The sequence below is a fragment of the Peromyscus californicus genome, unplaced genomic scaffold (genome assembly GCF_007827085.1).
Source record: "Peromyscus californicus insignis strain IS unplaced genomic scaffold, ASM782708v3 Scaffold_6__1_contigs__length_162567912, whole genome shotgun sequence".
NCBI lineage: Eukaryota > Metazoa > Chordata > Mammalia > Rodentia > Cricetidae > Peromyscus > Peromyscus californicus.
Window position 1 is genome coordinate 135305003 of NW_026294584.1, and position 24751 is coordinate 135329753.

Sequence of the window (24751 nt, forward strand, 5' to 3'; positions counted from 1 at the left end):
GAGGGCACAGGCTAACTGTAATTGACTGTCCACTATCTCCAGGCACCACACTATACATTAAAAATGGTATAAACAAGGGCTGGCGAGATGGCTCCGCAGGCAGACACTGGCTGCCAAGCCTGACCACCTGAGCTAGATCCCAAAACCCACACAGGAAAAGGAAGAGAACTAACTCCCTCAAGCTGTCCTCTGGCCTCCACACGTCATAGCACTCACCAATTCCACCCTAAATAAATAAACTAAAAATAACTTTTTTTGTGTGTTTGTTTTGTTTTGTTTGAGACAAGGTTTCTCGGTGTAGCTTTGGAGCCTGTCCTGGAACTCACTTGGTAACCCAGGCTGGCCTCGAACTCACAGAGATCTGCCTGCCTCTGCCTCCCGAGTGCTGGGATTAAAGGCGTGCACCACCACTGCCCGGCTAAAAATAATTTTTAAAAAAGAAAGTAAACTGAGATAAATGCTTATACAAGGCATAAGCATAAGACATCATGGAACACTGAAATATTTTAAACTACAGATTTTATTGAAAATACTTTGAATCATATTTTTGAGAAAAAAAAAACATTGATAAAATGTCAAACTTTTTTGACTTAAGTATCATTTTGGTTTTGCCCACTCTCAATAAAGTAGCACCTTTGTCTTAATGACCATGTTTACTTAAGAGCCCGGGCTGTACTGCCTCCTGGTGGTCAGTCACTTGGACCATGCTCACACACAGCTAAAACACAGCTCAATAACTGCCATTGTGTGTGTAATTTGCTGCCTCCTTCCCTCCCCACCAAGAAGGAATGCACATCAATGAATGCTCTTGATCCTGCAGGAAACACATTCTTCCACTGACACTTAGCCAACCTCTGCAAAACATCTCTTCCTGAGTTTTTGTCATCTTTGTTTGTTTTTTAGACATGGTCTCTTGGAGCCCAGGCTAGCCTGCAACTCACCATATAGTGCAGGTTGAATGTGCACTTCAGATCCACCTATACCTCTCTCCCGTGATGATTACAGATGAGCCATCATGCCTGGTTTTATGTAGCCTTAGGGCTGGAACTCAGGGTTCTGTCCCCTGGACAAGCACTTCATCAGCTAAGCTACATGCTACCCCTGTACTTTTATTTATTTTATGTGCACTGGTATTTTGCCTGTGTGTATGCCTGTGTGAGGATGTCAGAAGCACCAGAACTGGAGTTACAGACTGCCGTGTGGGAGCTGGGAACTGAACTCAGGTCCTCTGGAAGAGCAGCTAGTACTCTTAACCACTAAGACATCTCTCCAGTGCCCCCATTACTGTCTTTTTAAAGAGCAGAAAGCCTGTCAATATCTAAAAGAAAAGCAGGAATGTCTCCAAGTAATCCAGGCTATAGTTCAGATGGTCCAACAGTGAAACAGCAAGGTCAGTGTAAGCGCAGACTTTCAGCATCCCAATTTATCCTGTTTTGTTTTTTGTTTTGTTTTGTTTCTTTCCCTTTCTAGTTTTGATGGTTTTTTTTTTTTGTTGTTGTTATTGTTTTTTGGAGACAGGGTCTCACTAAGTAGCCTTGGATGGCCTAGAACTTACTATGTAGACCAGGTTGGCCTTGAATCACAGAGCTCTACCTTGAATTTGTGGCAATCCTCCTGTCTCTGCCTCCCAAGAGCTGGGATTACAAATGTGAGCCATCATGCCCTTAACATCATCTTTATAAAAATAAATACCACTATTCTGGCTAACTCCCTGTCCACTGCCTGGGAACAGGTGACCGTGCCTCAGGTCCCAGGAAGCCGACCTCCCCAGAAAGTAGACATCAACACAGCCTGAGCTCATTCTCCAGACCGAACACTTTAGACTTGAGCTCCTTCAGCTCTCCCTGTATCTTATGAGCTCTTCTATTGCTGTCACGAACTTCACATAGAATGGCAAGGTCCTGGTTTCCCTGGGCATTCGCTGTTGCCTACAGAGTTGAGCAAAGAGAGAAAAAAGAAAGAATTATGGCATCAGCTAAGGGAAAGAAATCAATTCACAAAGAACAGGCTATGCTGGCTGGCTCCTTTTTTACATATGATAAATGCAATCCTAAATCCCTCAGTGACTAATTTTAAAATGAAAATGTTTAATTAGTCAAAGGGCTTCAGAGAAGAAGGCAGACCATCAAGAGTTCAGATCATCCTTGGCTACCCATGCAGTTTGAGGACAGCCTAGACGACATGACACCATTTCAAAAACAAAAACAAAACAAAATAAAAGGGCAGTGAAGCTTTGGGATAGAGATTCATAAACAACTAACCACAGGCAAAAAGACCGGAACAGCATCGTGACATCACTCTGGTTAGTAAAGGCACTCGCTGCCAAGACTGGGGATCTGAGTTGGACCCCAGGAGCCACGTGGTGGAAGGAGTGAACTGACTTCCACAAGTTGTCCTCCGACCTCCACACATGTACCATGGCATACATACCACACACAAAAATAAATAAATGTTAATAATAATAAAAAAAACATGACCAATAAATAACATTATTGGTAATTTTGCCAAAAATGATAGAAAGCATTTCTTTCTTTTTTCTATCAACTTTGTTCAGAACATAGCAACTAGTTAGGACTTAGAGTGATTATTAAATCTCCACCAAAGCTCTCAAGATCCTGGATGCTAAAAGGTATCTGGGAAAGTACATCATGACTCAATTATTTCCCGCACTTTAAAAACAGTTTTTTTTGAGAGAATGAGTGTGTGTGTGCACACTCGTGCACACCCATGCACACGAGAGTGAAGGTCAGTGAATGACACTGGGTATCCTCAATTACTCTCCGCCTTTGCTGTTTTGTTTCTGAGACACGGCCTCACTATGCAGTCCTGGCTGTTCTGGAATTTGCTATGAGGACCATACTGGTCTCGAATAAAGGTGTGTGCCTGAGAGATGGTCTCTCAGTGAACCTGGAGGTCACTGCTTTGGCTACACTGGCTGGCCAGCACATCCTGGGTTCCTTGTCTTCATCTCTCACACCGGATTACAGATGTGTGTCTGTGCTTGGATTTGACATGGCTGCCAGGGATCTGAACTCAGGTCCTAATGCTTGCACAGCCAGCAACTTTACTCACTGGGCCATCTGCCCAGCTCCCCTCCCCCAAACAGACCTAATTCCTTTCATCTGGTTGAACTGGGAAGAATGGTAATTTGTAAGTTGTCTGTTTTTCCAACAGAGTGTTCCTGTTGAACTGATGTTCCAGAGGATTCAAGGATTTCAAGGATACTCATCTCTTGGTGTCCAAGTAAGGCCAGGGCACATCCTTCTGGGTTTCTGTAGTGCCACTGACTTGTTATTTTCACACACACACTCTACTGAAATCCACACTACATCCTTGGCCATCTTCTGAGGAACCCTCCTGACCACCCCCGTCTCCTTCTCCTAACTCTATAAGGAGCAAAAGTACCTTATAGAGCATTTGCTCCAGGTCTTTCAGCTTCTGTCGGAGAACCTTAATATCCGTCTTGAAGCCTTCCACTTCCAGGATGCGTCGATGCTCCAGTGCCTCGTAGCGCTTTGTCATTATTTGTAAGCGCTTCGCCATCTTGTTGGAGCGATCCTAAAAATGGGTGATAAGGAGTTTATGAAGAGGAGAGAATCATTCCCCAGAGCTGCCTGCATGTCGTCACAAGTGTGAGAGCACTACGTACCTTGAAGATCTCTCTCCTCACCCCCTCTTCCTCCCGGATTCGAGCAAGTTCCTCTTCTAGGGAAATGCACTGTTCTTGGTACATGTTGGACAGCTTTTTCTCTTGTATTAGCTTATCCTTTAGAGACTGTAGGCCAAAGGGATAAAAAGGTTTAATGTTCAGCACTATCTATAATCAAGTAATTCTTTTAATTTATTTATTTTTATTTTATGTGTATTGGTGTTTATGTATGTCTGTGTGTGGGTGTTGGATTCTGGAGTTACAGACAGCTGTGAACTGCCATGTTGTTGCTGGGAATTGAACCCAGGTCCTCTGTTAGAGCAGTCAGTGCTCTTAACTGCTAAGCCATCTCTCCAGCCCCATCAGGTAATTCAAAATAACACTGTGGTAAAGAAGGGAGGAAAAGACTTCCAGAGCAAATATGAGGAACAGGTATGAGGAGACACCCAGAGCCCCGCCATGTCAATACTTTTCTCTCTGTACTTTCTCTCAAGTGTACATAAGTAGATATTTTTAAGACAAAACAACCCAGATGTCCTAGTTAGGGTTTCTATTGCTGTAATGAAACACCATGAACAAATGGGGGAGAAATGGTTTATTTGGCTTACACTTCCACACCATAGTCTACCACTGAAGGAAGTCAGGGCAGGAACTCAAGCAGGGAAGGAACCTGGAGGCAGGAGCTGATGCCGAGGCCATGGAGGGGTGCTGCTTGCTCCCCATGGATTGCTCATCCTACTTTCTTATAGAATCCAGGACTACTAGCTCAAGGTGGCCCCACCCACAATGGGATGGGCTTTCCCCTATCAATCACAATTAAATACCCTACAAGCTTGCTGCCTACAGCCCAATTTTGTTGTTGTTGTTGTTTTGTTTTTCGAGACAGGGTTTCTCTGCTGTGGATGATTGATTGATTAAATAAAACACTGATTGGCCAGTAGCCAGGCAGGAAGTATAGGCGGGACTAGCAGAGAGGGGAATGGAGAGAACAGGAAAGCGGAGAGGAGGAGATGCCAGCCTGCCATCCAGGGATCATCATGTAAAGGCAGCAGGTAAAGCCATGGAACACGTGGCAACATATAGATTAACAGAAATGGGCTGAGTATAAGAGTAAGAGCTAGACAATGGCAGGCCTGAGCTAATGGCCAAACAGTTTAAATAATATAAGCATCTGTATATTTATTTTATAAGTGGGCCATGGGACTGCTGGGGCTTGACGAGACCCAGAGATAAAAACTCTAGCAACATTTCTCTGTATAGTTTTGGTGCCTGTCCTGGATCTTACTCTGTAGACCAGCTGGCCTCGAACTTACAAAGATCCGCCTGGCTCTGCCTCCCGAGTGCTGGAATTAAAGGCATGTGCCACCACCACCCGGCTACACAGCCCAATTTTTATGGAGACATTTTCTCAATTAAGGCTCCCTCTGTTCCCCTCCTCCCATCTGATAACTCCAGCTTGTGTCAAGTTGACATAAAACTAGCCAGCCCACCAGATGTAGTGCTCATGCCCTGTAATCCTAGCACTCTGGAGGTAGAGACAGGGGGACCACATCCTCGGCTACGTAGTCAATTAAAGGCCAACTCTGGCACATGAGACCCAGTCTCAAAAATACAAGTATTTTTGGCTGAAAAGAACCACAGAATGGAGCTCAGAATTTGTTTTAAGTAAGACATCATATGTCTTAACTCTTTGAAAAGAAACATCAACAACACGTATCACACATGCTCCATGGAGGAGCCAAAAATCAGTCCTTCAAAACCTTAAACTGGGAGCCATCAAGACAGCTTAGTGACTAAGGCATTTGCCACACTGCCTGGGCCCCACATGGTGGAAGGAAAGAACTGACTCCTGCAAGTTCTCTGCCCTCTACATTCACGTCATGGTATGTTCATGTGTCACAAGAGTGACACATACATACAAACATAACACATAAATAAATGCAATTTTTAAAATTAGAAAAAAAAAACAAATCAGATCCATATACACAAGTGACACCTGTAATCTACTACTCTGGAAGCAGATGGAGAATTATTGGAGCCCAGGAGTTCAAGCTCTGCCCAGGAAACAGCAATGAACCACCCACTTCAAAATAATAAGCTGGTGTGGTAGCACATACCCAGAATCCCAGCACTCAGGAGGCAGAGGCAAGATCAGATGCTGTGGGATGGTCTGTATGTCAAATGTGTTGCTGATTGGTCAATAAATAAATCACTGATTGGCCATTGGCCAGGCAGGAAGTATAGGCGGGACAAGGAGGAGAAAAAACTGGGAAGTGGAAGGCTGAGTCAGAGAGACACTGCCAGCCGCCACGATGACAAACAGCATGTGAAGATGCCGGTAAGCCACGAGCCATGTGGCAAGGTATAGATTTATAAAAGTGGATTAATTTAAGCTGTAAGAACAGTTAGCAAGAAGCCTGCCACGGCCATACAGTTTGTAACCAATATAAGTTTCTGTGTTTACTTGGTCGGGTCTGAGTGGCTGTGGGACTGGCGGGTGAGAGAGATTTGTCCTGACTGTGGGCCAGGCAGGAAAGCTCCATCTACAAATGGCGCCCAACGTGTTGGCAAGAGTTTCCACCTAAAACCTGAGTAAAAAGATTCTAAAACGGAGCTAAAAACAGCTCCTACTTGTCTCTTTTAAGCTAGCGGCAGCCTGCGTGTTTGAGCTACTATGGCGGGTTCCTGGCGTGCATGCTCGACCTGCAGTATGGCGGGAATGAGGCCTCTGCAAGTGGCACATTAAGCTGCATGGTGGATTTAGCCTTTGCTAGTACAAAACAAAAAAAGAGGTTTCTGGGCTACACGCTGCTTGGATAAAAGCATAGACCCACGATAGCTCCCAGAGCTGGTGGTAAACTACCACCGCCATGTTGGGAAGCTGAGGTGGGCGGAGCCAGCAGCCACAGCTGCTGCAGCTTAAAACAATAGATTCACAATAAGACAGATTCAGATGTAATAGTTTAAAATGTGTGTAAAATATACGTAGGCTTGAAAGAGACAAAAAAGGTGATATATACAGTTATAGAAACAAATACATGGTTTTAAAAAATAAAGTCTTTAAAGAGACAGTAAAATTAATATAAAAAATAAGCCACATAAAGATGAATATTACACAGAGAATCTGGATTGTGTTGTCTTTGGGATTTTTAACTGCAGAAAAACATTTGATTGTAAAAGCTGGTGAGTTATGCCAAAATGTATATTTTAAAGGTACCTTGACTTCAAAATTTGGATATAAGGATATGTTGCTTTGGAAAGGAGATTCTGCTTTTGTTCCCACAGAAAGCCAGAGGCTATGGATTTATTCCAGATTAAGATACATCAGGTTTGACCAGCCAAGACCCCCTGAAAGGTGACACCAAGGCCCAGATGATCCAACATCCAGAATGGTTTCAAGGCAACTGGCTCAGACGATACAGCCTCACGGACTACTCCATGATCCTAAAATTTTCTTTGATTCTCCAAAAGATACAGCGCCCCCCTCCAGCAGGAAGTAGTAAGAGAAGCTACGCCCAAATTCCCAAATATACCAAGCTGACTTTGGAGATGTGTAAAGGTTAAAACCTTCCTTTTTAAGAAAAGAAAAGGGGAAGTGCTGTGGGATGGTCTGTATGTCAAATGTGTTGCTGATTGGTCAATAAATAAATCACTGATTGGTCAGTGGCCAGGCAGGAAGTATAGGCGGGACAAGGAGGAGAATAAAGCTGGGAAGTGGAAGGCTGAGTCAGAGAGACACTGCCAGCCGCCATGATGAGAAACAGCATGTGAAGATGCCGGTAAGCCAAGAGCCATGTGGCAAGGTATAGATTTATAAAAGTGGATTAATTTAAGCTGTAAGAACAGTTAGCAAGAAGCCTGCCACGGCCATACAGTTTGTAACCAATATAAGTCTCTGTGTTTACTTGGTCGGGTCTGAGTGGCTGTGGGACTGGCGGGTGAGAGAGATTTGTCCTGACTGTGGGCCAGGCAGGAAAGCTCCATCTACAATCAGAAGTTAAGGCCATCTTCAGCTACAGTGAGTTGGAAGCTAGCCTGGCTACCTGAAACCCTGTCTCAAGAGGCCAAAAGAAGATAAGAGACAACCTTCACATCAGATTATGTTACTTCCTTATACAATCCTTCCAAGACATAATCACTAGAACTATGCTTATATTCCTTACAGTGACCTGCACAGCCATCTAGGACTGTTTCTGCCAGCCCTCCAGGGCTCGCATGTCAGTTCCTCCAGGTTTTTTTCTTTCTCTTGTGGTACTAAGGATTAAACCTAGGACCTTGTTTTGTGTACACTAGATGTTTACCATTGAGCTACACTGCCAGCCCTCCATTCTCCTTGTTTATTTCACAACCATGAGAACATCCCTTTCCTCAAACATATTCCAGGGAGCTTAAACATTGCCAGGGATGCCCTCCCCCTAATCTACATTGCAGGTCTCAGCAAAAGCACCAGACTTAAGAGGGTGTCCCCAGTTCCCCTTCTAGTGGGGTTCCAACAAGTAATACAATTGTTACATAATTCTTATTAATATAAAATTACTTGATAAACTATGATTTTTCCTTGTTCACTAAAATATAAACACAATGAGAAAACACTCTGTCTAACTTACTAAAACAGTAATGTCCCCAGAGTCTGAACCATTTGTTGAATTAGGAAATGAAGTGTAATATTTTTGTTTTGAGACAAGGTCTCACTCCATAGCCTGGCCTTAAATCCTGTCTAGCTTAGTATTTCAAATCCTCAAATACCATCATGATCAGTTACTTTTTGTTATCCATTTCATGACGTTATTGCTACTTAGCTTCAAGAACTGAATGGATCTTATATAACAATTTATAGGCTCTCTGAAATTCTCCAAGTCTCTGACAGGGTCTCATGTAGCTCGGGCTGGCCTCAAACTCACTATTCAGCCAACAATGACCTTGAATTTGTGATCCTCCCATCTCTAATCTCCCAAATGCTGGGATTAGAGACATGAGCCATCACATCTGGCTTTATGCAGTGCTGGAGATCAAACCCAGGGACTCTGTAAGCTATGCAAGCATTCCACCAACTGAGCCTTGATTCTAACCCCAAGGAATCCCAAGGTTTTCAACTCTTCCAGAAAATAATGGCATTACCTTAATATATTCATTCTGAGTATGATGAGTCTCATGTAAAACTGGAATAACTTTTCCAAGTTTATCTTCTTTCTTCTTACAGTGCACTCTGTACTGCTTAAGCTTGGACATCAAGAGATCTTTTTCAAGCATCCATACCTTCTCTTTATTTTGGTTTTCAAATCTTAGCTGTAGAAAGTCTTTGGTGCTTTCATAGAGCAGGTCTTGGGTATGATGGAGACTATGAAAAAAACAAACGAACAAAAAAACCACAACTGTGAACATGAAGATGCTCACACTGCTTAGCTGAAATACAAGGCTATTCCAAAAGAGAAATACAGCTTCTTTAAAAACTGTACAATATGAACTCCCAAATAGTAGCAGTTTTAGGGGCTGGCGAGATGGCTCAGTGGTTAAGAGCACTGGCTGATCTTCCAGAGGTCCTGAGTTCAATTCCCAGCAACCACATGGTGGCTCACAACCATCTGTAATGAGATCTGGCACCCTCTTCTGGCCTACAGGCATAAATGCAGGCAGAACACAGTATATACAATAAATAAATCTTTAAAAAAAAAAAATAGTAGCAGTTTAAAAAAGACACACAGCATATTTTTTCCTGAGCAAAAGATAGCTGAATTTTTTCCTTACCACCAGAATAAGGGCAGTATCAACTACTGGAAATACAAAAGCACTGACTAGTCCTGATGACTGTTCTTGATACTTGAAATAAAAAAAAAAAAATGATCTTTGGGGCTGGAGAGATGGCTCAGTGGTTAAGAGCACTGATTGCTCTTCTGGAGGTCCTGAGTTCAATTCCCAGTGACCACATAGTGACTCACAACCATCATAGTGAGATCTGGTGCCCTCTTCTGGTCTGCAAGGGCACATGCAGGCAGAATACTGTATACATAATAAATAAATAATAAAAAAATGATGTTTGTATCTCTAAAAAAGAATATCCTCAGAAGCTGGCAACTTTATTGGGTTAACATCAACATCTAGAAAAGCATTTACTATAGTAAATGATGCAATTGCCTGCAAGAGCATTAAATACCATAAAGCAATCACTATAACTCCTGACTGATCAAATAGTAGCTCTTTCCTGAGTAGCAGGGCACATATGCAACTTTTTTTAAAATTTATTTATTTTTATTTTATGTGCATTGGCATTTTGCCTGCATGTAGGTCTGAGTGAGGGTGTCAGATTTTGGAGTTACAGACAGTTGTTAGCTGCCATGTGGGTGCTGGGAATTGAACACTGAGCCATTTCTCCAGCCCTGACACATATGCAACTTTTATGTTCACAATTACAAACTGGTTTGAAAGTATCCAGATTAGGGGCTGGAAAGATGGCTCAGAGGTTAAGAGCACTGACTGCTCTTCCAGAGGTCCTGAGTTCAATTCCCAGCAACCACATGGTGGCTCACAACTACCTACAATGAGATCTGGTGTCCTCTTGTGGCATGCAGGCATACATGTAGGCAGAACACTGTATACACAATAAATAAACAAATCAAAACAAACAAACAAAAAACCCGAGATTACGGAGTAGGAGGGGGACAAGAGAAAGTAAAGGGGGTGAATATGATCAAACTATATTATGTACATGAATGAAAATGCCAGAATGAAATCCATTATTATATATAATTTGTATAATTAATATATGCTAATAAAAACATTTAAAATATCACAGCTGGGCTGATGTGCTCACATACTAGAACACTTGCCTAGCTTGTATGTAGTCCTAGGTTCAAAACCAAGCACTGTAAACATACATAAAATAACAGCAAAAAAAAAAAAAAAAAAAAAAGTGACATCCAAGGACAGACATTAATGGCCTAGGGTTTCAGGCCACTCAATAAATAGCCTTAGGATGATGCATCTAACGAAAGGAACTGAGCAGACCTGTACAATATGCAGGGTGGCTTTTTACATGCTGGAAAACTAATATAAAGTCACCATTATTTGGGTGGAGATGGCTCAGTGGCTGAGAGAACACACTGCTCTGATCTCTTCTGGACTCCATGGGCAACTGCACTCATACATACACAGATTCATCCATACACAAATAATTAATAACTAAAATGAATCTTTTTTGTTTATTTTTAAATCACATATTATGAGCTGGGCTTTATAGTATAGTGCTTGTCTTGCATGCATGAAGCCCCAAGTTTAATACCCAATACCAATACCACCCTCCACCCCAAAATAGCCAGGACTGGTGGTATGCGACTTTAATCCCAGAATTTGGGAGGTAGAGACAAGCAGATCTCTATGAGTTCAAGGCCATCCAAAGCTAAATAGTGAAACCCTATCTTTAAAAAAAAAAGCCAAAAATGAATAAAATTAGGGCTGAGAATGTAATTCAGTTGGTCCAGCATATACAGGGTCCTGGGTTCAATCCTCAGCACCAAATAAATGGGCTACAGGGGAATATTCCTGTAAGCTTAGCACTTGGAAAGTAGAGAGAGGGGACTAAGTTGTTCAAGGTAAACCCTTGGTTATATAGGGATTTTGAGACCAGCCTGGCTAGAGACCTTGTCTCAAAAAATAAATAAATTTGGGGCTGGAGAGATGGGTCAATGGTTAAAGATATCTGCTGCTCTTCTAGAGGACCCAGGTTCAATTCCCAGCACCCATATGGCAGTTCACAACCATCTGTAATTCCAGTTCATGGAATCTGACATCCTTTTCCTGCTTCCTCAAGCACTAGGCATGCATGTGGTGTACAGACAAACATGCAGGCAAAACACCCATACATGGAGCTCGAGAGATGGTTAAGAGCACTGGATGCTCTTCCAGAGGTCCTGAGTTCAATTCCCAGCAACCACATGGTGGCTCACAACCATCACTAGTGGAATCTGATGCCCTCTTCTGGCATAAAGTCATACATGCATATAGAGCACTCACATACATAAAATAAATAAATCTTTATTAAAAAAAAACACCCATATACACAAATAAATAAATATTAAAGAAATAAGCTCAGTTGGTAAAGTGCTTGCTGTACAAGCAGGATGACCTGAACTTCTCCCCAGAGTCCACATGAAAAAGCCAGACATGGTAGCACACACTTACAACTCCAGTGCAGGGGAGATGAAGACAGCAAATCCCTGAGGCTAGTCACTGTGTTCCAGGCCAGTGAGAAACACTGTTTTAAACCTTGTCTAAGAAACAAGAAACAGCACCCGAGGCTGACCTCTGGCCTCCATACAACACACACACACCCCTACACACTTATACACACACATATATTAAACATGAGGCCAGCGTGCTGATGGATACCTTTAACTGCAATACTCGGGAAGGCAGAGGCAGAAGGGTCTCTCTCTGTGTTTTCAAGGCCAACCTCCACTAAACAGAGTATCAGGCCAGCCAGGGCTACACAGTGAGATCCTGTCTCAAAAATAAAAATGAAATAAAAACCAATTAAGCGTGTTCAATGGGGAAAGGAGACGGTTAGGTGCGACTTAGCAAGGATCATCAAGTATGCAACTTGCCTATCTTGTGGCTACTACAGGACTTAGGGTAGGACAGAGACTGAAGAGAAAAACCCTAGGGAACAAAGATGCAAGTACAATATATGGTGGGAGGGCCATCATGAAGGCACACTAGCTGGGCAATAGTGGCACATGCCTTTAATCCCAGCACTTGGGAGGCAGAGGCAGGTGGATCACTGTAAGTACAAGGCCAGACTGGTCTACAGAGTGAGTTCCAGGACAGCCAGGACTGTTGAACAGAGAAACCCTGTCTCGAAAAAAACAAGAAAAGAAAAGAAAGGCACACTAATCATTATAATCATTACGGGAATGTGGATTTGGTCTGAGTAAGTCTTCAGTTCAGGGGTTACTGCGCCTAGTGACGTGCTTGCTAAAACAATTGTTCCTCAAATTATTAGTTTGACTGAAGCCCAAACTGAACTGAAGCAACATGGGAGGGGCTGAGGCCACAGGTGCCAGGAAGTGAACTAGGGTCCTTCTCAGGAGCAGCGAATGCTCTCAACTGCTGAGCCATCTCTCCATCCCCATAACCACTAATCTTTTTTTTTTTTTAATAATTTATTTCTCTTTCATGTGCGTTGGTGGTTTGCCTGCACATGTCTGTGTGGCGGTGCCAGATCCCCTGGGACTGGAGTCACAGATGGTTGGGAGCCACCTGATGTGCATGCTGGGAACTGAATCCAGACGTGCTCTTAACAGTAAGCAGAGAAATCTCCTAAGACATTCAGAAAAACAGGATACCTGTTAGGACCCTAATTCTTGAGTCCTCACCTTTTAGTCAGCTCTCTGACTTTGTCTTGATTTCTCTGGTGCTGAACTTGTATCTCCTCAATTCGGATCCGTCTGTCCTCCATGAGTCCTTCAACTTGTTCTCTGGAAAGCTTTGTCTGCTCTTCCAGCTGTGCCTGAAGGGCTTCTACCTATACTGGCCGAGAGGAGTGAGTTAGTCAGCCATTCCCGCTGCTATGACTTCAGATCTCTGAAGGTGAGCCCTTCCTGGGAACAAAGTAAAACGGGGTGGGGTGGGGTGGGGGCAAAACCTGAAACAGCAGCAAAACAGACAGATCTCAGTTCTGATTCTGTGTGTGTGTGTGTGTGTGTGTGTGTCTGTGTGTCTGTGTGTCTGTGTGTGTGTGTGTGCCTGTGCTGAGTTCACATGTGTGTGTACATGTGAGTGAGTGGAGCGTCTCCTTCAATCACTCCCCACCTCCTTCTATCTTAAAGCACGGTTTCTCACTGAATCTCAAGCTAACCAACTGCCTAAGCTGAATGGCCAGTGAGCTCCAGGGACCTGCCTGTCCCCACTCTCCCAGTGGGATTACAGACATGTCTCGTCAGGCCAGTTTTTTTTTTCTTTTAATATATATTTTATTTTATTTTATTTTTTTTTTGTGTGTGTATGAATGTTTTGCCTGCACATATGTTTGTCTCATGTATGCCTGGTGCCTGCTGTGGAGGTCAGAAGAGGACATCAGAGTTACAGGAGGTTATCAGCAGCCATATGGATGCCGGGAATTGAACCTGGGTCCTCTGCAGGAGCAGCCAGTGTCCTTAACTGCTGAGCCACTGTTCCAGTCCCCAGCTCGGCTAGGGATCTGAGCTCGGGTCCTCCTGCTTTCTGACAGGTACTTTACCAGCTCAGCCATCTCCTAACTCCTAGTTCTCTTTAGTTAATGCCTTGTAAACGGTGTCGGGCTATACAAGAACCACCTCTTTGTCCACACTCAGCCCCTCATCCACACCACCCAGAGTAAGAGCTGTAGTCTCCTCTCTCTACCCCATTATTCTCACTGCTCACTGTCTCCTTCTGGACTTAGAGGACGGTCTTCCTTTTCAGATGCCCCAGTTAGCCGGGCAATGGTGGTGCACGCCTTTAATCCCAGCACTCAGGAGTCAGAAGCAGGCAGATCTCTGAGGTTTAAGGCCAGCCTGGTCTACAGAGTGAATTCCAGGACAGGCAGAGAACCCTGTCTCAAACAAACAAAACAAAAAGGATGCCCTAGTTATACAGAAACATGGGCGACTCTTCCAGTTTTGGTTTGAAAATGTAGAGCAAAATGGATGTAATGTAATTTCTTTCTTGGGGTCTGGCTGTTATGACTTTTGAGATACTGGCCAGGGCTGGAGAGATGGCTCAGCCGTTAAAGGCTAGGCTCACAACCAAAAATATAAGAGATACTGGCCAAAGGCAGAAAATTTTCAAGTCAATGGACCACTGCTCCAATAAGGATAGGAACATTTCATATAACATACAAATAACTTGTTTTGAGATAATTTGGTTATACTGTGTAAAGATGTTTCACTGTGATTGATTTAATAAAAAGCTAAATGGCCAATAGCTAGGCAGGAAGAATAGCAAGGACTTCGAGACAGAGAGCACTCTGGGAGGAAGAAAAGTGGAGTCGCCAGTCAGATGGAGAGGAAGCAGGATGGACATTACAGAGTAAAGGTAACTGAGCCACATAAAAGAACAAAGATTAAAAGATATGGTTTAAGTTAGAAGAGCTAGTAAGACAAGCCTAGGCTACAGGCTAAACATTTATAATTAATAGTAGTCTCCATGTTGTTTTTTGTGAGTTGATGGACCAAAGAAAAATCTGTCTACACATGGCATCCAATGTGGGACCAAGTATCAACATAAGGCCTAAGAAAGCTTAAAAAAAAAAAAGTTCAGAACACAAAATCAAATGCAACTTCCTCTTAACTAAGGTCTCCCAGGTAGGCTTGGCTGCCTGTGGACTGGAACCAGCCACCAGCAAAATGTGCTAAGCTGGGCAGCACTGGCAGCTGACATGGTTTATAATTTGTCTCACAGGATCAGAGAATGCTGCAGATGCTAAGTAAAGACAGATCCAGACACATAAAACCTCTAAAAAGGTATAGTATGTTTTAAAATGTGTGTAGGCTTAAAAAAGAAAAGAAAATGGGTATAGACAGTCATAGAAAAAAATAGTTTATAAATAATAAGATAAAGTCTTAAAAGAGAATAAAATAATATAAAAAAGATAAGCCATGTAAAGATGGAAAATACACAGAGAGTCTGGACTCTATATGATATCTTATTGATTCTGAATTTTTTAAATGCTAATGAACAGAATGACAGCTGTTGAGAGACACTGGATTGTGAAAGGGACTGCTGAATTAAGCAGCCTAGATACTTTAGAAACGTCTTAACTTTAAAATAGAAGTCAAAAAATGCATTACTTTGGGGAAGAGGTTATGCTTTTGTTTCCACAGAAAACAAATGGTTGTGGATTCATTCAAGGTTAAAGAGGATCAGGTTTGTTCAGAGAAGACCTCCTAAAAATCCTGGCTACAGACATAAAGAAATAAACCTTAAACAAAAAAAACACAAACAAACAAACAAAAAAAACTACAAGACAGGTGACATATATTTTACCTGCTCAAACACAAAACGAAAAATTCACCTTTCACTGGATTGTGCACAACACACAGCCCATACTTGTATTAATGCAAATATGTATGTTACCTTTGAAAGTTTGTATGTTCTCAGAGCAAGGGGACCAGGCAGTAATGAAAACGGGTGGCCCCAGTGATTCAGCCTCTCAGAGTGCCTCTATTGTAGTTTCCTCGGAGTTCTGCATCCAGAACAGCTTCAAGGCCACTGGCTGAGATGGTCCAGCCTCAAAGACTGTCCACTCAGAACTCCAGATAAGCCGTGCACTTTCCCATCACACAGAGACTGGACAATAGTTAGCTCTCCCAGAGCTTGATCATTATCCCAATTTTCTCAGGGTCCCCAGAAGTTATCATTGCCCCCAGACAACAGAAAGCATTCTAGAGAACATAACAGCCACATTTCCAAGAGGTGGGATGGATGGTTTTTAGTCGTTTGGTGGGTTATGGATGTTTGTCATCATTTAGGGAGATTGGTTACAAATTGTTACTGGTCGTGGTCAGGGAAAAAGCTAAACAAATAAGATTAGATTCAGGGATCTCTTTCTAAAGGGAAAAAGGGAGATATAATATAGAAATGATGAGATAAAAGGGTGGGTTGTTGAGTCTACTTTGGTATGGATCTTTGTATATTGATAAAAATTTAAGGTTATTTTTGTTATACTATATATTTTTGTTATACTATATATATGTTTCTACTCTTCAGAGGTCCTGAGTTCAATTCCCAGCAACCACATGGTGACTCACAATCATCTGTAATGACATCTGGTACCCTCATCTGGCCTGCAGGGATACATGCAGGCAGAACACTATATATAATAAATAAATCTTTAAAAAAAAAAGATATTTTTGTATATTCATACAAATTTAAGGTTACTTTTGTTATACTTTATATATGTTTCTATTCTTATTTAAGGTATTATACCTATGCAGCTCATTTAAAAATGTAATGTAAAGTTTTAGTCCTTGAAAGCTATTTAGGATAAAAAAGTAATACAGGTTAATAGTTAGTCAACTATAACTATCAAAAGCATAGTCATGTTAGGTATGTTTTCAAGGTCATACAGATACATATTTTAGAGAGATAGGTGAACTTTAAACACTTTGAAGACCTACAGAATATGGCATTTTAAATGCTTTAATAATGTATGGCTTTTCATGATAGTCAGACACATCTGCTCCTGGCAGTACCAATTTACTTCAAAAAAGGATGATGGGCATCAAAGAACCTCCATATGGAGTGTACTTTCTTTGTGGCAAAGTCAGCCATTTGGGCAAGAAACTGCCTTTGCCTTGACTGCTGACAGTACTTGCTGTCCAAACTGGACAAACAGGACACATAAAGTGATTGCCGAACTTTGTCAAGACAGGGTAGGACAATCCTTCAAAAATTTCCTGCTTCATAATAAAGTCTGTCAGATATTCTAGGCCTGTAGTGTCTCTGTCATTTCATGTTTTGGAAGTTGCTTGGTCTGCACTTTCTGTTTACTCAGGTAATATTATATCCTCCTGGAGTCTCTGATGGAGTTGAAGACTAGATAGTTATAGTTTTCCTTAGTTATGATAGAAGGTAAATTAGGTACAAAACTTGGACTCACCATATAGTATTAATAATGGAGTATTTTCTATGAATTTGCCAAATGCAAATAGACTAGACGTTGTAAATGTTTAATTCTTACCTGATAATTGTTCTTATTGTATGTAGTTTTACTATGTTAGAGTTAAAATTCTTTCCTTTTTATTCATACCAAAAGGGGGAAATGCTGCAAGATATTTGATTATACTGTTTAAAGATATGTCACTGTGATTGGTTTAATAAAAAGCAAAATGGCCAGTAGCTAGGCAGGAGGTATAGCAGGGACTTCTGGACAGAGAGAGGTCTTGGAAGAAGAAAGGTGGAGTCACCAGCCAGATGGAGAGGAAGCAGGATGGACATTACAGAGTAAAGGTAACTAACTGAGCCACGTAAAAGAATATAGATTAAAAGATATGGTTTAAGATAGAAGAGCTAGTGGGACAAGCTTAAGCTATAGGCCGAGCTTTTATAATTAATAATAAGTCTCTGTGTCTTTTTTTGTGAAAGAAAAATCTGTCTATACCCAGTAGTAAGTTAATGATTTATATTTTCCTAGATTTTAGAACATATGCACTAAATAAATGAATATTAGAACATATGCACTAAATAAATCAATATAACCCCAAATGTTGATTTGTCATACAGACAAACTTTCCTATGCTACTCTCTGTATAGTCCTCAGGCCAATCACAAAGTAAATTCTAGCCAAGCATGGTAGTATACATCTTTAATCTCAACATTCAAGAGGCAAAGGCAGAGATAGGAGGATCTCTGTGAGTTTTGGGTCAGCCTGGTCTACACAGCATGTTCCAGACCAGCCAGGGCTACATGATGCGATCTTGTTGCAAAACAAAAACAAAACAAATGGGAATTCTTACTTTAGGATGGTTTTGTTAGCTAGGGCTTAGCATGTAAACTAAAGGTTGCCAGAAGCATTCTAGAATGTTCAAATAGACAGTAATGATTTTAAAGTATAAGTGCTATGAGGCTATTCTCTCCTGAGAAATTCCAAATATGCACTATATACAACGTCCATATGATCACACACACACACACACACACACACACACACACACACTAACAACAATAAAAAAAAACCCTCTGTATAGTTCCAGATCTGTACAGTATTAGGCTTCCAGAGGCAGTGGAATGGGCTACTGAACTATAGTTATGCCATCTTGTGAAAGTATTCCTAAGAATACTTTAAGTGCTAAAACTATCTTGGGTAAACTAGACTCTGGTCACTCAGATCAACCATATATTCACCATAAATTCCTAGTGTAAACTGGTCTCTGGACCAGCCATAAATTCTACACAATGCGTCCCTAACCTAAAGGTTATGAGGACTGCCTGACCACTGAACTGCTCTACCTCCACTTCTGTTAACAACAGTTGCGTGCTGCAGATGTCCACACTGCCTTTCTGTATATGTCACAATTGCAGTTTTTGCCTTTAAAATCTCCAACAAATCGGAGGCAGTGACTAAAGTCTCCATATGACTTATTCATGTATCTCAGGAGTTTTTCTCTTCAGGTATGCCATACAACAGAACTCCTCACTCTGACATCATCTCTCTTAGAGGGATGGGGAGATATAGAGATAGGGTTTTGCTAAGTTGCCCTAGTTGGCCTGGGGTTCCCTACATAGAGCCCAGCAGGCCTCAAATGTATGACAATCCTCCTACCTCAGCCTCTTAAGTACTGAGATTAATAGGAATATGCCACTATCTAGGGCTTTCTCTCTGAAATTAATGTTCACATTTAAATCTATATTTTAAAACTATCTCTAAACTAGGTGTGGTGATGCATGTCTTTAATCCCAGAGGCAGGTGGATCTCTAAATTTGAGGCCAGCCTGGTCTACATAGTGAGCTCCAGGACAGCCAGAGCTGTGTAGACAGACCTTGTCTCAAAACAAAACAGAACAAAACAAAACAAAACAAAACAAACAAAAAAAAACCACTATCTCTAACTTTGCTTGAAAAAAAAAAAGTGCTCAAATATTAAGAAGAATCTCAAATTTCTTGGCCCCAGGATGCCCGAAAGCAATGCAAGTGCAAAGAGACAGTTCTCATATGATAGCAAAGGTGCATTACACACAGCTAAATGTGTGGAGAGAAACCACTTTGGTCTGTCCAGACCAATGTATCACCTGCAGGATGAGTGTCTGTACTTCCCTCTGGTAACGCTCAGTTATGTCTTCCTTTTCTTTTATTGTTACTCTTTTTTTGTTTACTTTAGGACCTAAAATAGAAAACAAAAGGTCATCAAACTCTGCTCAGCTCTTCTTCCTGCTCCTCAAGCGTCAGCACTAACCCTGCAGGAGAAGGAAGGAAAAGGACACACTGGAGACGTACAGCGCTTGAGTCCCAGGCAGAATCTCTTACGGGAATTCTGCAGCATTTCACCTGGTAATCATATTCATCTTCTGGCAGAATGTTCCTCTGGAGTTGTGAATATTTTCTCAGTAAAAGCCCAATTTAAACACTTTGGTTATGACATACCACACAATTTTCAAAAGAAAGGGTAACAAATAACAAAAATTGAATGAGTTCACTAGAGCCTGAGAAGGTACAGAGGAGGAAAGGTGGGGGAGGATGGCTGATGGGCAGGGGTGCTGCCAGACAGCTGGAGTAACTTCGAACGTTTTCTGACACAATAGTGTAACTACAACTGTATATGTGGAAATGGCTAGAAGCAGAGAGGACTACATAGTACTTACAAAGGTGATGGCTATCTACCAATTACACGCTGATCACTAACACAATGTATATACACATTACAGTGTCACACTGTACTCTATAAATATGTGTAACTGTCGAGTTAATTAGTAAGAATGTATTTTGTTTGTTTGTTTTTTGTTTTTTGAGACAGGGTTTCTCTGTATAGTCCTGGCTGTCCTGGAACTCGCTTCGTAGACTAGGCTAGTCTCAAACTCACAGAGATCCGCCTGCCTCTGCCTCCCAAGTGCTGGAATTAAAGGCGTGCACCACCACCGCCCAGCAAGAATGTATTTTTTAAAAAGCAAAAGAAAGTTGTTCTAAGGAGCTGGGGAGACGGCTCAGCCAGTAAAGTGCCTGTTGTGTAAACAAGGGGACCCAAGTTGAGATCCTCAGCACCCAGGTAAACAGCAGCCAGGTCCACACACCCGTTACCCCAACACCAGCAAGGCAGAAGCAAGAGGATCCCTAGAGCTCACTGGACAGAGTCTAGCCAAATCAGTGAACGCCAGGGTCAGTGAGAAGCTCTGTCTCAAAAAGGTGAAGACCCCTGACATAGACCTCTAGCATCCACACAAATGCACACCCATACACACATGCCTCCATATGAACACACACATACACACACACAAAACAACAAAAACTCCTTACATTAAACAATAGTTTATTCTTTGCATAGTTCTAGAGATGTATGGTATTAGACTGCCAGAGGCATCATTATGAACACCACTATCTCTGTCTAGTAGGGAAAATTTTCTAATCACTTTAATTGGGATTTTCAATTCAACATCAGTGAAAATTTCTAGAACAGTGGTTACCTGCTTTGAAAGTGGAAGGCTCATATTGTTCACACACATCTACACCCTGGATAGTCTTTTGGAGAATGCTTACCTAAAGAAGAAAAAAAGGTATAGAAGTAGTCTCAATATGTGTGAAATTGCAGTTTTTAGCCTTAGTTCTACAGATCCAATATTTATAAATTAAATTGCTCAAAACTGATATAATCATGTAAACACATGACATTTATACGAAAAGTAACATGTACAAAATAATTTTTTGGGTAAAATCCAGTGTTAATACAAACTAGTTAACAATAAATAAAAACACAGAGCTACTTAATAAAATATATTTTGAGAAGTACTCTGTGAGGAAGGTGTGGTGGCGCACACCTTTAAACCCAGCACTTGGGAGGCAGAAGCAGATGGATCTCTGTGTCCAAGGCCAGCCTAGTCTACAAAGTGAATTCCAGGACAGCCAGAGAGGGCTGTTACATGGAGAAACCTTGTCTCAAACCTCCCCCAAAAAACCCAAAACAAAACAAAACAAAAGTAAGGTGTTCTTTGACAAGGACATTAATAGTAAAAATATGCACATTAGATATATATGATAATGCTACGGAGAAATTCTTTACAAATGTGAAAAGGCAGAGAAGCAAGATGGTGTGCCCCTGTGGTCCCCATATTTGGGTGGCTGAGACAGGCAGATGACAAGTGTGAAGCCAGATTGGGGTACTTACTGAGGTCGAGACTTGCTTGGGTTACATATTCAGACCTTGTCCACTCCCCACTCCCCAAAAACCAGGGTTTCTCTGTGTAGCTCTGGCTGTCCTGAAACTTGCTGTATAGATCAGGTTGGCCTTGAAATCAACGATCCTCCTGCCTCTACCTCCTGATCGCTGGGACTAAAGTATGTCTCACCATCTGTGTGTTCTTGATAAAGACCATTATTAATTTATAATCAGTATAAAAAAGATTTAAGGGGCTGGGGATTTAGCTCAGTGATAGAGCGCTTGCCTAGCAAGTGCAAGGCCCTGGGTTTGGTCCTCAGCTCCAGAAAAAAAAAAGATTTAAAAAGAAATTAAGAACTGAAATGTCTTCTTCACAAAGACTACACTGCTTTCTTCTCTAATCTCAGCAGCAACATCTGTCCCTCTAAGCTTTAGTTTTCTTGTTGTTCTTCTCTTGGGGTAGTGCTGGAGATAAACTAAGCGCCTCTCACTAGCTAGGCAAGGACTCTGGATATGGCCTAAGCCCAGGCTTAAGTTTCTTTTTTTTTTTTAATCAAAAGAAAAGTACATTTATTCATCAACAGTGATACAATTTAGAATTAAAGCATACAATGAAAACAAATAAACACTTCTGAGTGTTTTCAAATTCCTGGCAAGTTACTCTTTTAAGAATCAGGGACAAGACTGGGCAGTGGTGGCATATGCCTTTAATTCCAGCACTCCAGAGACAGAGGCAGGAGGATCTCTTGGAGTTTGAGGCCAGCCTGATCTACAGAGTGAGTTCCAGGACAGCCAGTGCTACACAGAGAAACCCTGTCTCAAAATACCAAAAGCCAAAGCAAAACAAAACAAAACAGAGACAAAAAAAAAAATCAGTATCCACTGGAATTCTGAGTTTTCAAAATATGATCCTTCTAACAATATTCTCTTCACAATCCCTATTTTGAATAGCAAAAAAATTCTTGTTCAAAGAAGAAAATATAAGGATCCTGATCTCCAGAGCAAGTTCCAGGACAGCCAGGGCTACATAGAGAAACCTTGTTATCAAAAAAAAAAAAAAAAAAAAAGGAAAAGAAGAAAAATGTACTAAATTTAGTAGCACTGACAAAGAACTACACAGGAAGCATAATTAAAATTCAGGTCTCCCAGTAAGGTAACAGCCCTCCTGAAATGACTTGTGGGACTATTTAGGACTCATTTTGGACTGAAAATGTGTTATACCTTGAGAGAGCATTCAGAGATTTCTTTTAAAATTTTAATTTACTTATTTTATGTGTATGGATGTTCTGCCTTCGTGTACATGTCTAAGAAGGTGTGTGATGCCCTGGAATTGGAGTTACAGATGGTTGTGAGCTGCCATGTGGGTGCTAGGAACCAAACCCAGGTCCACTGGAGAACAAAATGTGTTCTTAACCACTGAGCCATCTCTTCAGCCCCTCATAGGTTTCTTTTTGTTTTTTTCCAAAAACAGGGTTTCTCTGTGTAGCCGTAGCTGTCCTGGAACTTATTCTGTAGGCCAGTGCTGGGATTAAAGATATATGCCACCACCGACCAGCTTGTTTTGTTTTTTAAAGATTTATTTATTTATTGTGTACACAGTGTTCTGCCTGTATGTATGTCTGCACTCCAGAAGAGGGCACCAGATCTCATTACAGATGGTTGTGAGCCACCATGTGGTTCCTGGGAACTGAACTCAGGACCTATGGAAGAGCAGCCAGTGCTCTTAACTTCTGAGCCATCTCTCCAGCCACCACCACCCTGCCCCCAAGCATGGTTTTTTAATGGTGAAAAAAAATCTTCAAAAGGTTTTTTTGCAGAGAAAAGCTTTAAACTTCCAGTAGACACTGGTTGCTAACTACTCTCCACGCAGCATCTCTAACAAGTAGAAATGCTCTGACTATAGACCCTCACCCGTGTCTTGTAAAAGTCACACTCATCATACCACAGCAGCAAAGATTACTTACTTTGTGGGGAGGCTCCTTATAAAAATAGGTCACTTCACCGGTGTCTGTTCCCACAAGAGCTAACAGATTCTGAATCTTTTTCTTGTCTTCCAGTTCCCTGCAATTCTCATAAAAAGTAGACATTATATACCCCAGGTAAGTAACCATTTCTATTTAAAAGATTCCCCTTCTGGCTGGGTGGTGGTGACACACTCCTTTAATCCCAGCACTCAGGAGGCAGAAGCAGGTGGATCTCTGTGAGTTCGAGGCCAGCCTGGTCTACAAAAGTGAGGACAGCTAGGGCTACACAGAAAAACCTTGTCTTAAAAAACCAAAAAAAGAAAAAAAAAAAAAAAGAGCCAGGCGGTGGTGGCACTTGGGAGGCAGAGGCAGGTGGATCTCTGTGAGTTCCAGGGGAGCCTGGTCTACAGAGCGAGTTCCAGGATAGGCTCCAAAGCTACAGAAAAATCCTGTCTCAAACATACACACACACACACACCAAAAAAAAAAAATTCCCTTCTGGACAATTGTGCACATACCTTTAATGTTAGCACTCAGGAGGCAGAGGTAGGAAGATCTATGAGTTCAATGCCAGCCTGGTCTACATAGTAAGTTCCAAATCAGCCAGGGCTACATAGTAGTCTAAAAACAAACAAACAAAAAAACAAAACCAACAATGATAACAACAAAAGACAAGATTCAAAAGATTTCCTCTCTGATTTTTTTTTTTTTTGAGATAGTCTCATATAGGCCAGGTTGGACTTGAGCTTGTCATATAGCCAAACATAACTCTGATCCTTCACCCTGCTGTCTGCCTTTGAGATAACAGGCCTATGCCACACCCAGTTTATGCAGTGCTAGGAACTGAACCAGAGCTTTGTGCATGCTATGTGTGGTAGTCTGAAAGAAAATGGTCCCCAAAGGGAGTGGCACTATTAGGTGTGGCCTTATTGAAGGAAGTGTGTCACTGTGGGGTCTCTTGCTCAAGCTTCCCTCAATGTGACACTCAGTTCACTTCCTCTTGTCTGCAAGATGTAGAATTCTCCACACCATGTTTGCCTGCATGCTGCCATATTCCCAGGCACCATGCTCCCCATCATGACAATAATGGACTGAACCTCTGAAACTGTAAGCCAGCCCCAATTAAATATTTTCCCTTATAAGAGTTGCTGTGGTTATGGTGTCTCTTCACAGCAACAGAAACCCTAAGACAGAAGGTGGTACCAGGGACTGGGGTATTTGCTGTGGTAGGCCGGACCATTTTTGTTCGTTTGTTTGTTTTAAATTTATTTATTTTTATTTCATGTACATCGGTGTTTTGTCATGAGTGCCAGGTCCCCTGGA

The 24751-nt window shown here is 41.7% G+C and overlaps 1 protein-coding gene across 2 annotated transcripts in view; it reads right to left on the reverse strand.

The window, feature by feature from the left end:
- Positions 1-618: 618 nt before the first annotated feature.
- Ccdc77 (coiled-coil domain containing 77) overlaps positions 619-24751 on the reverse strand; it is a 34768-nt gene continuing 10635 nt past the window's right edge. For both annotated transcript variants that reach the window (XM_052721834.1, XM_052721833.1), the window contains 8 exons: positions 23429-23525; positions 20776-20848; positions 19390-19481; positions 13018-13166; positions 8768-8987; positions 3650-3775; positions 3406-3558; positions 619-1928 (listed from right to left, as the gene is read on the reverse strand). In XM_052721834.1, the coding sequence (XP_052577794.1) occupies positions 1782-1928; positions 3406-3558; positions 3650-3775; positions 8768-8987; positions 13018-13166; positions 19390-19481; positions 20776-20848; positions 23429-23525 (1057 nt within the window). In that variant the 3' untranslated portion in view covers positions 619-1781. The remainder of the gene's footprint in view (positions 1929-3405; positions 3559-3649; positions 3776-8767; positions 8988-13017; positions 13167-19389; positions 19482-20775; positions 20849-23428; positions 23526-24751) is intronic.